Source organism: Sturnira hondurensis, unplaced genomic scaffold (genome assembly GCF_014824575.4).
Source record: "Sturnira hondurensis isolate 20B ecotype Veracruz unplaced genomic scaffold, ASM1482457v3 Scaffold0023357, whole genome shotgun sequence".
Classification (NCBI taxonomy): domain Eukaryota; kingdom Metazoa; phylum Chordata; class Mammalia; order Chiroptera; family Phyllostomidae; genus Sturnira; species Sturnira hondurensis.
This window is the reverse complement of record NW_028095988.1, coordinates 4257254-4277309: the sequence shown is the minus strand read 5'-3', so window position 1 is coordinate 4277309 and position 20056 is coordinate 4257254. Positions and strand designations below refer to the sequence as shown.

The 20056-nt window shown below is 34.3% G+C and overlaps 1 protein-coding gene across 3 annotated transcripts in view; it reads left to right on the top strand.

The window, feature by feature from the left end:
• The window catches only part of SCFD1 (sec1 family domain containing 1), a 112696-nt gene that overhangs the window by 13604 nt on the left and 79036 nt on the right, over positions 1–20056 (top strand). For 2 of the 3 annotated variants that reach the window (XM_037037418.1, XM_037037419.1), the window contains 7 exons: positions 621–711; positions 4231–4353; positions 5927–6014; positions 9355–9444; positions 10732–10787; positions 11974–12059; positions 15193–15292. In XM_037037418.1, coding sequence (XP_036893313.1) covers positions 621–711; positions 4231–4353; positions 5927–6014; positions 9355–9444; positions 10732–10787; positions 11974–12059; positions 15193–15292 — 634 coding nt within the window. The remainder of the gene's footprint in view (positions 1–620; positions 712–4230; positions 4354–5926; positions 6015–9354; positions 9445–10731; positions 10788–11973; positions 12060–15192; positions 15293–20056) is intronic. The other variant, XM_037037420.1, reaches the window with a different exon arrangement.

Here is a 20056-nt window from a genome sequence, read left to right as displayed (position 1 = left end):
GAGTAAAGAAATTTTGTGATTTGATATTGGATATTTGAATGAATGAATATGCTTTGGATTATCAAAAATAAAATTATCAAGTGATAAAAATATTTGAGATGCTCAGATGATCTTTTATGCATTCTCTTTCCTAGCAATAAATACAAAACACAAATTGTCTTACGGAAGCATTATATACCTTTTATTTTTAAAATATATTTAACTTTATTTATAATTAATTGTTTTCATTGTTTCTTAAGGCTGTTTTTCCTCTCTTGGAGAACTTTACTTTCCTCCCACTCAGTGTCCCCCAAACATTTTTGTATGAAAAATGGGAATAAAATTGATTTGAATGTGCTTTAGTTCTTATTCAAGGAGAGTATTGGTTGAAGACCTTAAGAGGTATTAAGAGTAAGGCAATTGGAGTAGAAGAAATGAAGATTAAGAAGAGACGAGGGTCTTACTAATACATGATGGTAACACTGATGTAAGGAGAAAGCTGGGTTAAATGAATAATTGCAGCTTGTAGAGTGCTGCTTACTGTTCTTAAATTAGTGAGCTCCTAGTCAGAGAAATATTGTTTTAAACTATCTTTTTAGATAAGTGACTTTTAAATAGTTTAATGTCCTTTTGTCTTCTAGGCTTTTGCACTCTGATCGAGATCCTATTCCAGATGTTCCTGCTGTGTATTTTGTAATGCCAACTGAAGAAAATATTGACAGAATGTGCCAGGTAATGTGAGTTGAGTTCTCATTTTCCTGGCTCTGGAATGTGCAAACAGATTTAAAAAATACTAGTTATCCACTATGAAAAATCAGAAATTCCCTTACTCAATTTCCCACTTTGGTCTTTGAGACTATCTTTGAATTTTAGATACTAGATTGACAGATTAACAATTCTTGGTGAAGAAGCATATGCGGATTAAGACTGAATCTAGCTTTAAAAACAAAAAACAGAAAAGCTAGCTATATACCTTTAAAAATAGGGTTTTATTTTTCTAAGATAATAGGAAGCCTAAAAGTAGGCAGCCCTGGCTAGTACAGCTTTATGAGGTTAACAGAGACTCAGGCTCCATCTTTCTTTCTGATCTGTCACCTTTTGTTTGTTGCTTTTCATGGTCTTGCTTATTACTTCACAGATGCAAGGTGGTAGCTGCAGCTGTAGACATCACATCTTCCCTCAAGGCAAGAGAAGGGGGAAATGGTTATGCCAATCCTGACTATTCATTTTGATTAGGAAAGCTAAGCTTTCCCAGAAACTCGCAAGAGGCTTCCAGTTATGCCTCCCCTGGGTAGAATTAGCTTCAATGGAGGCTGTGAAAGTTAATATTTAGATGAGCATATTGCTCATCTAAAACAAAATCTGGATTCTTTTAGCAAGGAAAAGGGGAAAAATGGTTGTTCTATAGGTAGCCAGCAGTGTCTGCCACATACCACAAGCATCTATTATTTACTGTTGAATAAAGTTACTAATGAAAGTTAATGAAGATCGTATGTTTTGTGTTCTATGTAGCTAATGATGCTTGGCTTTCTCTGCATAAACCCAACTATTCCATTTTTAAAAGAGGTACAATTTATTAGTCTCTTCCTCTTTTCTCTTTTTGTAACAGCTTTATTGAAATATAGTTCACACACCATAAAATTCATCCATTTAAAGTACACAGTTCAGTGGTTTTCAGTATATTCACAGAGTCATGCAACTGTCACTATAATCAACCTTAGAACATTTGCACCTCCTCAACTATTAAATCCTCCACCCCAAGCTATTTTTTGTTTCCATATATTTGCCTATTTTGGATATTCCATATGAATGGAATCATACACGTGGTTTGTTGTGTCCAACTTCTTTCTTTTGTTATAATGTTTTCAAGGTTCACTAGTATCAGTACTTCATTTCTTTTTATTACTGAATAATATTCTACTGTGGGACTATACCAAATTTTGTTTATCCATTCATTGATAAATATTTGGGTCCCTTCCACCTTTTGGCTGTTAGAAACATTTGCATACAAGTCTCTGTATACACATGTATAGCCGTCCTAGTAGATACAAAGTAATCTTTAATTGTGGTTTTGATTTGCATTTCCCTGATAACTAATTAAATGTCATTTAATGTATTTTTAGCCATTTGTGTATTTTTGGAGAAATGTCTATTCAGATCCCTTGTCCAGTTTTTAATTGGGTTGCCTTTTTATTATTGTGTTGTTAGGGGGCTTTACATGTTTTGGATACTGGACCCTATTGAGTATATTACTTGCAAATATTTTCTCCCATTTTGTGGTATTTTTCACTCTCTTAATGGTATCCTTTGGAGTACAAAATGTTTTTATTTTGGTTTTAAACTTAAGTTTATTTTTTCTTTAGTTACTTGTACAAGATGTGACACTTTTGGTGTCCTATTTAAGAAACCACTGCCAAATCTCTTGTTTTCTTCCAGGATTTTTACATATGGTATGAGGTAAGGTGTGTAACAGTGGATACATTGGTTTATTTCTGGACTCTCAGTTCTATTCCATTGACCTCTATGCCAGTACCAAACTATCTTGATTACTCTTGATCTGTAACAAGTTTTGAAAGTGGGAAGTTGAGTTCAACTTTCAACTTTATTTTCAACATCATTTTGGCTTTTTGGATCCCAGGAATTTCCATATTAATTTTAGGATTAACTTGTCAATTTCTATAAAGAAGCCACATGGAGTTCTGATAGAGATTGCACTGAATCTATAGCTCTATTTTGAGAGTATTGCCATCTTAATATTAATTTTTGTGATGTGTGAATATGTAATATCCATCCATTCATTTTGATCTTTAATTTCTGTCAGTAATGTTCTGTCATGTGCAGAATATGTTTTGCACTTCTTTTACTAAATTCTTTATATTTCTTAATACTGTTGTGTGGAATTGTTTTCTAAATTTAATTTTTAGGATTGTTCATTGAAGGTGTATAGATACCCAGTTGACTTATTGAGCTTGTATCTTGCAACCTTGCTCAGCTTTTGAGTACTTTTGAAATGTCTCCGTCATTCTTTGACCACTTCCTTAATTTTCTGGCACAATAAAATGTTCCAGTCTCATCTTGTACTTTCTCTGTCCCAGCCCAGGTTTCACCCTGTGCCTAAAAAGCCCTGGTGGCTTTGGGTAGAGAACAGTATTTAGAATAATCAGCATGTGGGCATTGGTACTAGGATGTCAGAGTTCTTAGGCTCTCTCACTGAACAGAGCTAAGAAATATATGTATGTACATATGCACACACTTTTATATCTGTATTCAGTTCTATAATTCTTCTTACTTATCTCTCTAGATAGATAAATAAATAACCTCCAAAACTGTTTCAGTTCAGAAGTACAGGATTCATTCTGTCTTTTCCTCTTTCCTTTACAAGTTTGTAACTTCTTTTTCCAACAGTGACAAATATGTCTTTGAATGTCCTCAACATATTTACACATTTTCCCAGTCCTCTCAATTCTCAGTCCTTCAATGAATTTCCCAGCCTTTGTGGAGCCACTGCCCTGCTCAGCCACCTTCCTTAAACAGGCTCCGGCTTTTCACATTTTAACATCTCTGAACTCAGATGCATCTGAAAATTGGTGGAGTGTTATAGAATTTATTGGTAGCATTAACTCAGTGTTACGTAAAATAGTGGTACCTGTTAAAATTGACAGTATCTTAGGTTTGAAAAAATACGATTATTTAGAGGTCGTTTGCCTGGAGTTTAAGAAGATAAGTACATTTTATTTAAGAACTTGTATAACTTTCAATTATACTGCTTTTGGCTGAATGAGAAGAAATATTTGTGGAGTGGTACTGGAATTATGTCTGCATGGTGACAGGTATTCGTTGTATCATTTCATGATCAGAACAGTAGAAGGTAGTTGTCTTCTGCTAAGTGTAATGAGCATTTCACTATGTATGACAGCCATTTCTTGGATTTTCTAAAAAAATGCAAACATACTATTTCAAAAGTTTTATGAAAAACTAATTAATAGGACTTTATTGATAATATAACTAAAATATGACTTATTGAAATATACATTAGTCATACCTAATGTATATTGTACAGATACACACGTGTAACATCTTTATAACTTTTGTTCTCTTGGGATACTTTTTTTATTGTTATTTTTATGTAACCAGTCTTTTAAATGTATGTATTATTCTTCAAAACCTTGCTCTTATAGTACCTAAAAGATTTTTATTTATGATCATCCTTTATACTATCCTGTAAGAATGAAATATTCATTGTATTCATAGGATCTTCGGAATCAACTCTATGAATCATATTATTTAAATTTTATTTCTGCTATTTCAAGAAGTAAATTGGAAGATATTGCAAATGCAGCACTAGCAGCTAATGCAGTACCACAAGTAGCCAAGGTAAGAGAGCTAATAACATTTTGTTAATATGAAACTTAGTCATATTCTCAAACATATTCATTGATATAGGTATCTTATTTACAAAGGACCAGAACAACCTAAGAAATTTAGGCTCAGAACTTTTAGAAAGAGTTCTGATAATGTACATTATCTTCAACTTGACCTAGGTGAAATACACTATACTAAAGGAGCCTATTCAGTGATTTTGAGAGACAAAAGTGAATCACTGAGTCAGTTTTTGTTTTAGGACAGGATTAATATAGTCTTTTTAGGTCAATTTAGAAATAGTTGGACAGTTTTGTTGCCATAAATTATACTCAAATATATTGACATTGTTTTATCTGGAATCACAGTATTCACCATACTCTATCTAGAACTTTTCTTACTTAGGAGAGAGTACCCAAAGAAGCTATGTTGCATATATAAGAAAGATGAAATTCACAGTAGGACAGCAATTTACATCATAGTGATGTGTTCAGCTTAGTTATAAATAAATCTGTAAAATATATTCTTGGTTTTAGCCCTTCGTGCCCTGTGCTTCTTGAATTTAGACAAGATATAAATGGTATGCTCAGGAGTGGTACATAGCAAATAAAAGACTAAACTATGCATTTATTTCACAGTTTTTCTCACTAACAGATTTAGAAAGTGGTCATTCATAGATTTAGATAGTTTGCTACTATTTCTGATTACCTATATTTTGCTGTATATAATGCACATGTCTTTGCCCAGATTTTGGGGGGGAAAAAGTAATGATGTGCAGTATACATGGGTAGTACTAATTCTGTATCTGTATAATTGTTTTTAATTCTTTTATTTATGCTTATACATTGAAAGTGTAACTCTAGAAAGCAATAATAATATCCGTGTGTTCAAAAATAAATGCTAAAATTTTTTTGTAATACAAAAAACCAAGTATCTAAATATAAATAAATACTTGAATTAAAAGTTTGGGGCAGAAACATGGATACACATTATACACAACAAAATACGGTAGTTTGTAAGGCTTATGTCTTAATGTTCTTACTCTTGCAAAGTCTATTAATTCTATAAAAAATAAGAGTAATGATTTTCAGTTTGTTTAACTGAATTTAACATGTTTCAAGTAGTTTTCTTATGATTTTATTTTTCTTCATTTGTCTCCTAATTTGCACTTAGAACTAGTATAATTTTTTCCCACTTGTAAATGTTCGTGGTAGAAAAACAGTTACTAAGACTTTTAGGAAAGCATGGTTAAACTGACTACAAAAATTTTAATTGTGCTCTTTTCACAAAATTGATAACCCTTCTCATCCCAACCATACTTTTTAAAAAGTTGTCTCCATAAATTTGTTCTCTGAAATTGTTACTCTCTTTGTCAATAATTTCTTACTCAAAGGCTTATTTTTATTACTTTTTGATATTAACTCTTCATTCTTGCTTGCCTGGTTAGGCAACTTGTTACATGGAATGATTTTTAGCTGTTGAGTATAGTTACACTTTTTTCCCATTTTTGCCATTGGTAGATTAAATCAAACTAAGTATGCTTTAAATATTGTAAAATTGATTTGTAAACCTTTTCTTTTGTTTCTAGGTTTTTGATCAGTATCTCAACTTTATTACTTTGGAAGATGATATGTTTGTGTTATGTAATCAAAATAAGGAGCTTGTTTCGTATCGTGGTATGTAAAAACAGGTGTACTGTAAAAAAATGAACATGTTTAGTGCACTCTGAAACCAGCTTTGTTTACAGCAGTAAAGCTGAATAAGATTTTTAAAAGCACACAAAGAATACAAGTCTCAGGCTGAGTTCTGTCACATGTAAACAACACTTATTCAATAAACCTGTTTTGTAAGTTCAGTGAAGTACCAGTTTTTTGACCTTTTAGGTACCACACAGCAACTTCCATCTCCTGGCAAAAAAAGACTGTATTTTAATAATAGGATTCAGTTAAATCTTTCAGTACTTTGACCCTTGGACAAGAACAACTTATTTTGCTTCTTTGTGCTTCACTTCCTTATCTGTAAAATAGGAATGATAATACTGTCAACCTCAGAGTTTTTGTGGGCATTAACTGCATTAGTGTGTGTAAAATGCCTGGGAAAGTTTCTGCACATGGTAAACACCCAGAAAAAGTTGGCTGATACTGCTGTTTGTCAAGATCAGACAAAAACAAGAGTCAGCAGCTTCTGTAGTGTTGTTATGGAATGAAGTATAAGTGCCATTCTCAAAGATAGGTTGTTAGACTCCACAGTAGCGATTTGAGTATTGATGTTGAGTCAAATTGTACCTAAAACCACCTCTGAAGTTTGTATTCCAGTTTGGGTAGACTGGCCATTCCTCAGATATAGACTAAAATTAACAGATGTTCATACACACACACTCTGCGCTACACTGTATTGTCTATGTTGCTTTGTTATTATTTTGTAAGAACACTTAACATGAGATATACACTCAACATTTTAAAGTGTACAGTAGAGTATTGTTGCCTATAGGTACAATATTGTATAGCAGATTTCTATAACTTAATTCATCTTGTTTAACTGAAATTTTATGTCCATTGATTTGTTATGTCAAATATTTTAAAGAAAATTGCAGGCCAAAGAAGATGTGATTAGCCAATTCAGCGAAATCATTAATTTGCTACTTAAGGGCTGAGATGTTTGATGATGAATTTCAGTGGTTCTTGAATGGGGAGTATGTCCCCACTTAAGGGAACACTTGGAAATGTCTAAGTGCCAATTATCACAATTGTCAGGGCAGCTACCAGCATTTAGTGAGCAGAGACTAAGGATCCTAGATGTTCTGCAGTGTGTAAACCATGCTCACACAGGAGATTGTTCTGCCCGAAATGACAGTGGTATCCTGTTATGGAACACTGGGCGGAATGATAAGCTATCTGGAGGAAGAGAACATGAATCTTTTATTTCATTGAGCTCCTGGCTGTGCCTTCTTGTAGAAATTAAACAACATCCATAAAAGGGTGTGTTTGCTGAATTGTCCATGTAAGAAATTTTTGATGGTAGTTGCTACTTACAGAAGTCTATTTACAATTAATTGAGTTTTAAATTATCTAATTTAATTATTAAATTTAAAGGGATAAATTTATTTAAATATAATCACATCTTTAATTGCCCAGAATCTCAAGTAGTGGAGTAGTTATAATAATAATTATAGATTGCTGTATGAGCACTTTATAATATAAGCTCATTTACTACTTACAGTCTTTGTGAAGTAGGTATTATTAATATTTCCATTTTCCAAATGAAGAAACTGAGTCTCAGATACTAGGTAACTTAATAAGGAAATGGCAGAATCACATTTCTAAATGCAGGCACTTACTCCGCAGATAGCACTGTTACGTGTTATGTAATTATGCACCAAATCTTCTCAAACAGTGCAAGCGCTTTGGCTAATCTTAAACAGGTTATTCTGAACATAAATCCGGTATACTAATGCCATGGATTCGATGATCTATATTTTATGAATTGGGAATTTGTCTAGTAAAGGAGGCAGATTTATTACCTCAGAGAGACTCAGGCTGCTTATCTTGGACGAGCCTGTTTGTTATCACAAGTGAGTTGATGTTACCGATGGACAGGCTTTTGACTATTCAGGTCAGTTCAGAATATGGGATGAGAGTATAGGCCCAAGGGTCTAGAAGCTCCCGCTCCCATACAGATTTTACCTGTACCAGTGATTAACAGAATAAGCTGAGTGTTTTCCTGGATTGGTGTCCACTGAAGGTACAGAATTCATAGTGTATCCTTACGCCATTCTGTCATGAGATGTGGGCAGATGGCAGTCTCCACCACCGAGTAACAGCACGTTTTTCATCCAGATGCTACATTGCCTGGCTGAGTTTTTTGTGTTCTCTGGCTGCATAGACACAGTAGCTCTTTATGTATTTTGATATATCCAGTTGGATTCTGCTTTTCTTTCATGCTAATTACAGGTTACATTGAATAATTTTTTTCATATTCAGGATGTTGGGAAATAAAAATATTATATAGATAATACCTTAGTGTAATTTTTTAACAAATGGTTACTGAGCATCTCCTTGTCAGACACTGGGCCTAGGTGTTGTGAGACAGGAAAACAAATAAGGCAAAGTATGTGACTGTCAGGGACAGTCTTCACAGCAATGCCTCTGAAAGTGTAGCTCCAGGAATCACCTAAGGTGCTTGTCACAATTGTGTATTTCTTGGAATTATTTAAAATCTGTAGAATTGAATATCCATAGGGAATATTCCTTGGGGAAAGGGCCAAGAATTTCCACTTTTTAGTAGCTTCCATAGAAGTTTCTTTCATATTCCTAGAGTGATTCTTATACTAGTGAAGTTTGGGAACTACTAATGTAAAGCCTAATAGATCAGGAAAAAGAAAATTCATGTAACTCATTATAATAAAAGAAAGTGATGAGTGGTGTTGGTCTTGCCATAATTGATTTGCATTGTCCTTTTCATGCAGTAAAGATCAACAGGTTCTGTAGGCTATCTAGTGTTTGTGAATAAAATTATGAAAAAAATTTATTTTTCTGTTTGGCAAAAATTTTATGTTCTATGTGGTAGTTTTTTTCTTATTAGTACTCTGATATTGATAGTACTCATTGCTACTGATACTGAGGTGGTATTTTTTTTGAGGTACTATAATTTTTTTTATTTAATTCTTGTTCAAGTACAGTTTTCTGTCTTGTATTCCCAGCCCTGCCCCCCCCCAGTGCTCCCCACCTCCCTCCCATTTCCACCCCCCCACCTTAGTCATTGTCCATGTGTCCTTTATACTTGTTCATGTGAGTCCTTCCCCTTTTCCCCTGTGATTCTCTCCCCTCTCACCTCTGGTCCCAAGGTACTATAATTTTTAATGAATACTGTAAAGTTTAAAGCATAAAAATTTTACTTGTTTGAGCATTACATATGTTATCAAACTGAGTATTGATTAGGAGTTAATAATAATTTTAAGAGTTTAATAAAAATAAGGCATAAATTTTACTTTTTTGTCCTTTATTTGTGTCCTTTTAGCTATTAACAGGCCAGATATCACAGACACGGAAATGGAAACCGTTATGGATACTATTGTTGACAGCCTCTTCTGCTTTTTTGTTACACTCGGTAAGTTTTCAAGTCTTTCTGGTTATTTCTTCAAAATAAATTTTTGAAGAAAAATTATAAATATTATAAATTTTGAAGAAATTTATAATACCGTGTTTTTTAAAAAAAAATATATACTGCACACATGTACTTCTTTAGACTATATGTAGAAAATAACCTGAAAGAATCCATGTCTAGTTCTTGGGATTATTCTGGTGTGTTGGAATCAAGAGGGTTAACATTATACATGGCTAAAATTTGACTTTTTTTGTGACATGAATGAATAACTTGCCATCAGAACAAAATAAAGTTTAACAATTTACTAATAGTCCACATTGTTACTTCTGCAGTTGGCTGAGCATGCTTTGTTTAGAATCTGAAATGCAATGATTTTGACACATAAATACTGCAATACAATGTTCTGAGTTTGTTTTATGAACTTTGCGTGAAGTTGCTTTTTTTAATTTTAGGATCTTTACCTTTGATAAAATGTGGAGTATTAAAGAAATTAAGAGGTCTAATGAGTTGATTTGAAAATGAATTGAAGCCAGTTTTGGGGAGTGTTTTAAATTAGGTGAACAATGTGTTTTCTGTTATCTTTTAAATTAGCATTTCAAAAAGACTATAATCCTTTATTTTAATTTGTCAAAAATAACAGTAAGAAACTGTTAAATTAGCTAAACTCTCTTCATTCTTTTCCTTTAAATCAAATTGAATTGAATCCTGTGAGTAGAGAGTCAGCTTACTCTTTGAAACTGTCAAAATGCTGGTTTAGTGAATCCATTGAAAAAAATCTGATCACAGTGATTGGCCCACACTATATAAAAATATTCTCTCTGTCCTGGCCAGTGTGGCTTGGTTGGAGTGTCATTCCATAAAGCAAAGGGTCGCAGTTAGATTTCTGGTTGGGGTATATGCCTAGATTGTGGGTTCAGTCCCCCTTCAGGGTGAGGTGTGCAGAGTGACTGTCTGGTCACTGTCTCTCACATCAGTGTTTCTCTCGTTCTCTCCCTTCCCCTTTCTCTAAAAATCAATAAATATGTCCTCCGGGGGTATCAGATAAAATTGGAAAAGGGAAAAAATAGAAATAGTATTTTCACTCCCTAATGTTTTCTTTATAAATGAGAAGTTCTGTTTTTTAAATTTTGCTTTTACTCTTGAGATTATAAATGCTTTTATGTTTGTAACCTAAAATTGTATATACATCTATTGTATGTTACTTTTTGATGTTGATATATTTTGTAAAATGTAAGATACATTTTCATTATTAAGTGTGGAAATCATTGCTAACATCTGTTGTCAAAATAGGTGCTGTTCCTATAATCAGATGTTCAAGAGGAACAGCAGCAGAAATGGTAGCAGTGGTGAGTTAATGCAAATATTCATTGGGGATAAACAATATTGTATCAGCTGTTCTCCATCAGTACCTCAAATGTTTTTGTTAATTTTAAGTATGTGATTGCTATGGGTTACTTATTAAGTACCAAAGGCAAATATTCTTATATTATAACTTAGGATTTCTCCAAATATTAATAGTAATTGTTGTGTACTTCTATATAATGGAGTAAAATGATTGACTCCTTTTTTTCCCTTACTAAAATATGTATTCCTCATTCAGTCTTATATCTCCAAATAGTATTTTATGCAAGTTTGATCCCCCAAATCATTTAATATTTAACTTTATTTAGCAAATATTTATTAACAATCATAACCATTTTTAAAATGGTGAGGTGTATTTGGCTACCTCACTATATTGTAGTAAAATATTTAGTATACATTGAGCATTCAAAAATTCGCTTTATAGGTTAAGAAGTAGGTAAGGGATTAGAGAAAGTACAGAATTACCGAAAAGGAAAGAGGGTAACTAGTACCAAAAGATGGAGGAAGATACATTAATGTTTGTGAGCCCACATGAGTCATCGATTGGTGGACGGTTGCTTTCTTTCATGTATTGCATTTCCATTGGAGCCTTTCGCAGCCACCAGCAGCCACCACCATACGGTCGCCTTCCTTGGCACAGCAGAGACGTGGTTGGGCTGAGAAGGTGGCCATGACTGCAGACTGTTTCCTGTACATGAAGGATAAATAGGGAAAAGTGATTGTTAATTAACTCAGGCCTGAGTCATGGTAGAAGAAGCACTGGTCTTTTAAAGTCCAAATTATGATGCTATTGAATAGTGAAAAAGTTAAAATATTTAGATGTTAGGATTGCTAGTTTATTAGAAAGAAAAATTCAAAGTTTCTGCCCTTCGCTGGCATGGCTCAGTTGGTTGGAGCATCGCACATAAACCAAAAGGTTGCCAGTTCAGTCCCTGGTTAGGGCACACACCTGGGTTGTGGGTTCCGTCCCTGGTGGGGGTGTATAAGTCGATGTTTCTCTTTATCTCCCTTCCTCACTCTCTAAAAGCAGTGGAAAAATGTACTTGGGTGAAGATTAAAAAAAAAATTCAAGTTTCTTAGTTATCACACCAAGAATACATTATGTATTACTCTATATAAAGTTCTGTGAAACTGTTCTTTAAGAGTTAATGTAAACTTTGCTTTTTTCAGAAACTAGACAAGAAACTTCGGGAAAACCTAAGAGATGCAAGAAACAGTCTATTCACAGGTGACACACTTGGAGCTGGACAATTCAGGTACTGTGTTAGATAATATACTTACAGAACTTGAAAATGAAACATTTGTAGAGCTTTGGGGGTTATCTTAACGGGATAGAATACTCTTATACTTGTAGTTGAAATTGTTTCTTTTTAAAAATGAGGTGACCAGGATCAGGGTTTTGACTCATTGTTTTTGAATATAGGTGGAATATTTAATTCACTGTCTTTTGTTAGAAATTTTTGTTTTGTGTTTTTAGCATCTGTTGGAAAAATTTTTCTGATTATATGGCTTTGAAGGTCAGAAGCAGTTTTCTTCAAATTATCACTTAGTTTCTTGTTAATGAAAAAAAGTAAGTGAAATACTTGTGATGCTTACATCTGTTTCAGTTTCTATTTTTAATAGCTAGATTACTAATAGCTTAGATTTGTAAAGCATTTTTGTCCTTGTTACTATCTCTCACATGAGTGAATAATGTTAAAGTTACTTACTGCTCAATTATGATTCAATAGAAATACTTTTAAAAATTAACACTTGATTATTAAAAATAATGGACATTTTGGGGTGAAGAAATAAAGAAATCCACACAGATGTCTGAGAATTATTTCAAAAGAAGAGACAGTATTTTGGAAAAATTAATTCTTACCCTCAGTTTTATGTGAATTAATAAATAAAGCCTGCCCTGGTTAGGTGACTCGGTTGGTTGGAGCATCATCCCGTCCTTTAAAAATCTGTGGGTTTGGCCCTGGCTGGTGTAGCTCAGTGGATTGAGCGCAGGCCTTCGAACCTCACGATCGCAGTTTGATTCCCAGTCAGGGCACATGCCTGGGTTGCAGGCCAGTCCCCAGTGGGGGACTCACGAGAGGCAACCATACATTGATATTTCTCTCCTTCCCTTCCCCTTTAAAGATAAATAAATAAAATCTTTAAAAAAAAAAAGCTGTGGGTTTGATTTCCTGTCAGGACACATACCTAGGTTCTGGGTTTGATTCCTGGTCAGGGTGCAGCTGATCAGTGTTTCTCTCTCACATCCATGTTTGTCTCACATCCATGTTTCTCTCTCATATCTATGTTTCTCTCTCATATCTATGTTTCTCTCTCTCTCTGTATCTCATATATCCTTGGGTATGGATAAATAAATTTAAAATGTGAATAAATTAATAGAGTATAACTGCCCTCCAGAAATAATAATCTAATGGTAACCTTTCATAAACACAAGTCCACTTTGATGGTTCCTACAGTCTTATGTACTAGTCTTATAACTTGGAATTAGCACTAACATTGTGTTTCAGTTGTTTAACTGTCTCAGCTCCTGTATTATTGTAAATCTTGTTTATGTTTTGTGATTTCACTGCTGGTCATAAATTTTCACTGCTGGTCATTCTTCACAGTGTTTCTCACTAAGTGGGGCAGAAACATCAAATTCTCCCTTGATTATTCCAACAGAACGATCACTCCTGTTACAGCTTACTTAATAGTTCCTTTTTTACAGTGCCAATATAAGGGCACTATTTTATTTGGATAGTTTTTAAATTAAATTATAATATAGTTGTCTTAATTTTAATTTGTTGGGTGCATTTCTAAATTATTTTAATTAAGGGTCAGCAACCTTGATGGACTACTGTTCAATATATTTGAATCCATTTGTAAGCTAAAGATTCTCAAGAAGAATTTGGTCATGCCTGGAGAAATACCTGGTGGTTACACCTAGGTAGATGCTACTGGAATCTAGTGGGCTGGGTTATAGGATGCTGCTAAACGTTGTAGTGTATAGGGCAACCCCCCATAATGAGGAATCGTCTAGCACCAAATGTCAGTAGTGCTGAGTCAAGAAACCCTGCCATAAGCTATCCTTTCTTGCCTGCCTTCCACCTAGCTCTAGAGCACAGTAGTCCCTCACTATATCACGGTTCACTCATTGTGGCTTCACTGTATCACAGGCTTTAAAAAACCCTCAATACAGTGAAGCCACAGTAAGTAAATGCGATATAGCAAGGGACGTCTATATACTTCACTGGTGAGTACCCATATAGAATTTTGTATGTTGTTAAAATTATGTAGGTTTAAGAGTGTAGAAACTACTTAAGAGCATATGAAGTGTTTATAAGAGTATGGGAAAGGTTAATAAGAGAGTGGGAAAGGTTTATAGGAGTGTGGGAAGGGTGTATAAAGCCTTGAAATATATATAAATAATAAAATAAATACAGCACTGCTACTTCATGGATTTTCATCTATTGCGGGGGTCTCTGGAACGTAACTCCCAAGATAGGTGAGAGGTCACTGTAATAAATGACGGTAGATGGTAAAGGTATACTCCTACTTTTTATTGCTAGTCTTAAAATTGGCAGTTGGGAGAGTTCACAGTCTTATACTCATTAGAGTGTAAGGAGTTACTAAATGGTCAGAGATCTTTAGCAGAACAAAATATATATACGTAATACAATCAAATAGCAACGACTTGAAAATTAATGTGTACTTCTGATACAGGAGTGCCTCTAAAGCACATCTTTATACCTTTTGAAAACATGGTAACCAAATGACATCTGTTTCAATTTACTTTAAGTATAGTCTATTTCGCATATAAATTGTAGCAGTGGGGTGAAACAATATATTAAATATCTGGTAGGTGAATAATTATATAATTAGGTACACTTATTGCATGATGTTTGTTTTATATAATTATAATGAGGTAGAATTTTGTGAAGCTCTTCTCTAGAGTCTGCCTTTTTGAATTTGTGTTGACAGAAAAAATGTAATTTGTAGTTAATAAAGCTGTTGAACATTTGTAAATTTATAAGATTCTACCTTTATTTTCTCTGAAGCTGACAATGGCTTTTGCTTTTTTTTTTCAAAAATGTGAAATATAAATCTGGTAGAAGTGACTTATTTCGGTAACTTGAATAATTATTCTGTAAAAGTATTTCTATAGTTTTTGTTTTTCCTTTAAAAAGTTCCCTAAGACTTATAATCCAGCATTATACACAAGCTGTAAGTAGTCCACAGCATTCCTTTACTTGTTGACTGACTGAACTAGAATTTTTTTTAAAAAGTAAAGTATTATGTGTTAGTGTGCTTTTTGTTTGTATCAAAATGACATATACTGGAAAATAGAAAATTTTACATGTATACACTGGTATGAAGATTTATATTATTTTTTAAATATATTTACAGCTTCCAAAGGCCTTTATTAGTCCTTGTTGACAGAAACATAGATTTGGCAACTCCTTTACACCATACTTGGACTTATCAAGCATTGGTGCACGATGTACTGGTAAGAGGCTAAATATACCACGTTTTACTAAAATGGAATATTTAGTAGTCCCATCATGGCTGGGGAAACACACATGAGAAGGATGGGGTTGAGAAATACGGACTCACAAGTGCTGGGTGTTGGTATCACTAGATGTGAATGCTGACAGATAGTGAAGTTCCACACATATGATCTTTAAATTATGAGATAAATCAGTGGTATTTTGGTCATAGTGGAAAAGTGGGGAAGAAGAAAAATAAATGACTTTTTTTTAATACTGAGTATGTAAATAAACATGTTCTCCTCCTTAGGAAGAAACGCTGTAATTTTTCCCATTTTTCTGGGACTCAGTTATGCCTTATTTTATGGTAAAAAATAAACAGTATTTTTCTATAACATCGTGTTTTCTGAAGTAATTTTACATATGAAATTTCTGGATTAAAAGAAAAGTCTGTTTATGTGTATATTTATCTGCTAAATATTGTGTACTGTAGGTGAAGTACAGAGGTAGATAAAACAGTCCCAATCATCAAAGGCAATGGGAAGAAAGTACATACGCAAGTAAGTTCTGCACAAGACACTATGTAATAGGGCCAGAACAGTTTCCATCTGAAAGGAAATTGAGACACAGAAGTTAAAGAATTTGAACTCATATCATTGGCTTTGTCTAGAATATATCTCTAATTTGTTAACTGCTGTCAGTCCTCTGGGGATTATAGTATATAGTAGTATCATTATTGGAAATATTGCCTGAAATGTCATATATAAATAGTTTATTCATTTATTTCTTTAAAACCCAGATTTAGCTGTAAATTATTTTTTAGAATAAATCAGATTTCAGGATTACTGATGGAAATTGGTAGTTTTGCACAATTCTTTATTCTAGAATCCTATGCCATTCCCCACTCTGAGTATCAGCAAAACAGTAGTCAGCCCTGATTCAGTACAGAGAAGGAAAAATCAAAGGGACCACTGAATTAAATCCCGAGTAATGAAGCATGGAAAGCTAGTTTTAGGAGGTCAAGTGAAAGGCTGAAGAAGAAAAAACCAGTTCAGTCACTTTGGAGTGCCTACTTTACAGAACATTCTAGATTTTGTTTTACCCTTAATAAAATAGGAAAATATCCCTTTCTCCCTGGAACTTATATTCAGTAGCAAGAGAGACAGGTAATAAATAAAATATGTTACATTGCAGAAGGTAGAAAATACTCTAGAGGAAAATTAAATAATGGTGGATAGGATTATAGTTTTAAAATAGGAAAGGCCTCCTGAAAAAGAGACACATTTAAGGAAAGATATAAAGTAGGTTAGGTAGTGAATTATGTATCCATACAGGAGGACAGCATTCCAGGTAAGAGGGTGTCCCATGTCAAGGCAATGCTGATGGCCAGAGTAAACTAAGACAGGAGATGAAGGTAAATAGGACACAGGAAGCAATGTAGCATAGGACAGCAATTTCCAACCTTTGTCATATTATGGCACACATACACTAATTACTGAAATTGTGCAGCACACCAAAAGATTTTTTTGGCAGTCTGATTTTTTTTAAAAAATAGGTGTAATTTTGATTTACTCACACCAAACAGCTATTGTTTTGGTGGTTGTCATTTTCTTTTTATTATTTGACAATCTGAGGGAGTTATTTATTGAGAACAAGTCAGTGTCCCTGACTAAATAGGTGTTGCATGTTTTAAAATTCTTGCAGCACACCCCGTTGAAAAGCACTGCCAAGGGCATTATAGGCTATTGTAAGTATATTGAATTTTTTTCAAGTTTCTTAAACTATCACTTTTATTTACTATTATTTTTATTATTATTATTATCCTCACCTTGGGACATGTTTATTGATTTTAGAGGGGAAGGGAGAGAGGGAGAGAAACTTTTATGTGAGAGAGAAACATCAATCAGTTGCCTGTTCTAAGTGCCCCAGCTGGGTACAAACCTATAACCCAGGCATATGCCCTGACCAGGAATTGAACCCGCAACCTTTTGGCTGATGTGATGACACTCCAACCATCTGAGCCACACTGGCCAGGGCAAGGATATTGACTTTTAATTTGAGGGAAATGTGTAGTCACACGCAGTTTTGAGTGAAGTACTGACATGCAATACACTTTTTGAGAATGTCACTCCAGCAGCTATGTTGAAAACGGACTCCTTGGGGTCATAGGAAGAGTCAAGGAGACCAATTAGCAGGCTGTTGCAGTTATCTTAGCAAGAAAGGATGGTAGCCTGCACCAGAATGGAGATGGTGCAGTTTGTGGTTATCTGTTGAACGTAGAGTATAAGATTTGCTGATGAATTGGTTGTGGCATCTAAAAAACAAAGATGTCAGAGATGACTTCAACATTTTGGCCTTTCCAAATGGGCAGGTGTTATTTATGGAAATGGAAAAGAAATGGAAAGAACCATTTGCGGGGGGGGGGGGAGACCAGATGTTGAGTTTTAGACATGTTAAATGTGAGCTACCTATTAAGGTATTCAAGTGTAGATATCAAATAGGTAATTAGATACATCAGTCTGGAGTTCAGGAGAAACATCTGGTCTAGAGAAATAAATTTAGGAGTAGTCCATGTATAGATGGCATTTAAAGCCAAAAGATAAGACGAGATCACCAAGGGAATGAGTATAGATAGAAGAGTGAAGAGGTTTAAGAAACTGAACCAGAGTCATTTCAACATTTAGAGGTTGGAGTATAAACTAGCAGGAAGAACCAACTAATGAATTATGAGAACTAGATCTGTGTTATTTTCGAAGCCAGTGAATTAAATTTTTCAGAGGAGGCAGGCATAACTTGGACAAGTGCTGAGGATTAAGTCACTGTTGCATGTGGCAATGTCAGTCCTATTAACTGACTTTGGTAAGAGCAACTTCCATAGTGTATGAGAAAAATACTGAATGGGTTTAAGAAAGATTGGAAAGAGAGGCATAAGGGACTACAGATGGACAAACCTTTAAAGAGTTTTGCTGTATAGGAGAACTGAGAAAAAGGGGCAATTTTTGGAAGGTGATGTGATGCCTGGGAGTAGAAAGAAATAAACCTGTGCCAGGTCTCGGGTACACTGATATGAGATGTGTGACAAGTAGAAAAGAAAAGGAAATGGTTCAAGTGTAAAGGCTAGCCAGTAGGAGTTCAATGAGAATGAGAAAGTACCATGGAAGTTTTGAGTTGATGTTCAGAATAGATTTTGCNAAAATACTGAATGGGTTTAAGAAAGATTGGAAAGAGAGGCATAAGGGACTACAGATGGACAAACCTTAAAAGAGTTTTGCTGTATAGGAGAACTGAGAAAAAGGGGCAATTTTTGGAAGGTGATGTGATGCCTGGGAGTAGAAAGAAATAAACCTGTGCCAGGTCTCAGGTACACTGATATGAGATGTGTGACAAGTAGAAAAGAAAAAGAAATGGTTCAAGTGTAAAGGCTAGCCAGTAGGAGTTCAATGAGAATGAGAAAGTACCATGGAAGTTTTGAGTTGATGTTCAGAATAGATTTTGCTGATGGCTGAGTATGAGTTGCCTAGGGTACGACAGAAGGGTTTCAGAAGTCAGGTAAAAATGAGAAGGGGATCTGAAGCAGGGTAGGGAGGCAGTATAAAAAGCCATACAGGGATTGATGGACATGATGAAATTGAGTTGATAGTCTCGAATTAGATTTGGTTGGTGGGGCCTGAACTATTGGGTAGAACAGTGGGGCAAGGTCTTAGAACATACAGCTTGAGGGTCACCTCTTCACACCTGCTAGTAGTATGTGGAGGCTGTTTAGAGCTTTGAGATACTGCTCCTTTCTAATTACTGAACTTGAAGAGTTCTTGCAGGAAATCAATGCAGTGGTGCTTTGCCTACAGGAGATAAGGTGTGTGTACAAGTAATTGCAATAAATTGCAATAAAGAATATGTTCTGAGACCCCATTGACAGAAGAAAAAACTGGGAAATGTTAACTTAGATCAGAGATTTCCCCAAACCAGACATGGCTTATACAGGTCCTTTAAGTTTTTGGCATCCCAGTGTGAAATGAGAATATTAAGAAGAACTATGAAATGAGTTTTTATGACTGACCTTTATATTAATCTTTAGTGCTTTACCTTTTATTCTTATATCCTTATAGGCAATACTGACTTATTTTCTACTCTTTGAAGTTAAAATATTCTTTTAAAAATACAAGATGGTAGAAGTAGATGGTAGGGGTTTTTTTTGTTTTGTTCTAAGTTTCTTCACTTCGCTTCACAGAATAAAAAGTTGGCCACCTTGTGTCTCCAAAGAATTCAGTGCAACAAGTATTTATTAAGTGCCTACTGTGTACCAGACACTGTGCCAGTCACTGGGATACAAGGTGAACAAAGCAGACTTGATCCCTACTTGCATGTTGGGTAGAATAGTGGATTTCTGTGGACATTTGGGTTATTGTTGTTTTTATTTTTTATTATTATAAATAATAGAGCAATGCACATCTCTAGTTAATTTTGGGGGCATAGATTCTCAGATTTTGTATTATTGTCTAAGCAGTCTTTTCTTAGCATTATTATTAGAATATTTAGGTGTTACAAAAATAGTCTTTTGAGAATAGTTTTAGTAACTGTACAACTTATATTGACTTAATCCTGCTCATTAATGATTTTTCTAGATGTGAAAAAGCTTTTAAGATACCATAAATTGTAACTCTGTTTTTTGTTGATTGTTAAAACTTCCACTTTTGAAGCTTCCTTCAACCTTATAAAATTCTTGATTGTACTCTTTACTTCCACAAGATGGAGTAAAAGTTCTAGATAGGAACCATTAACTAGAA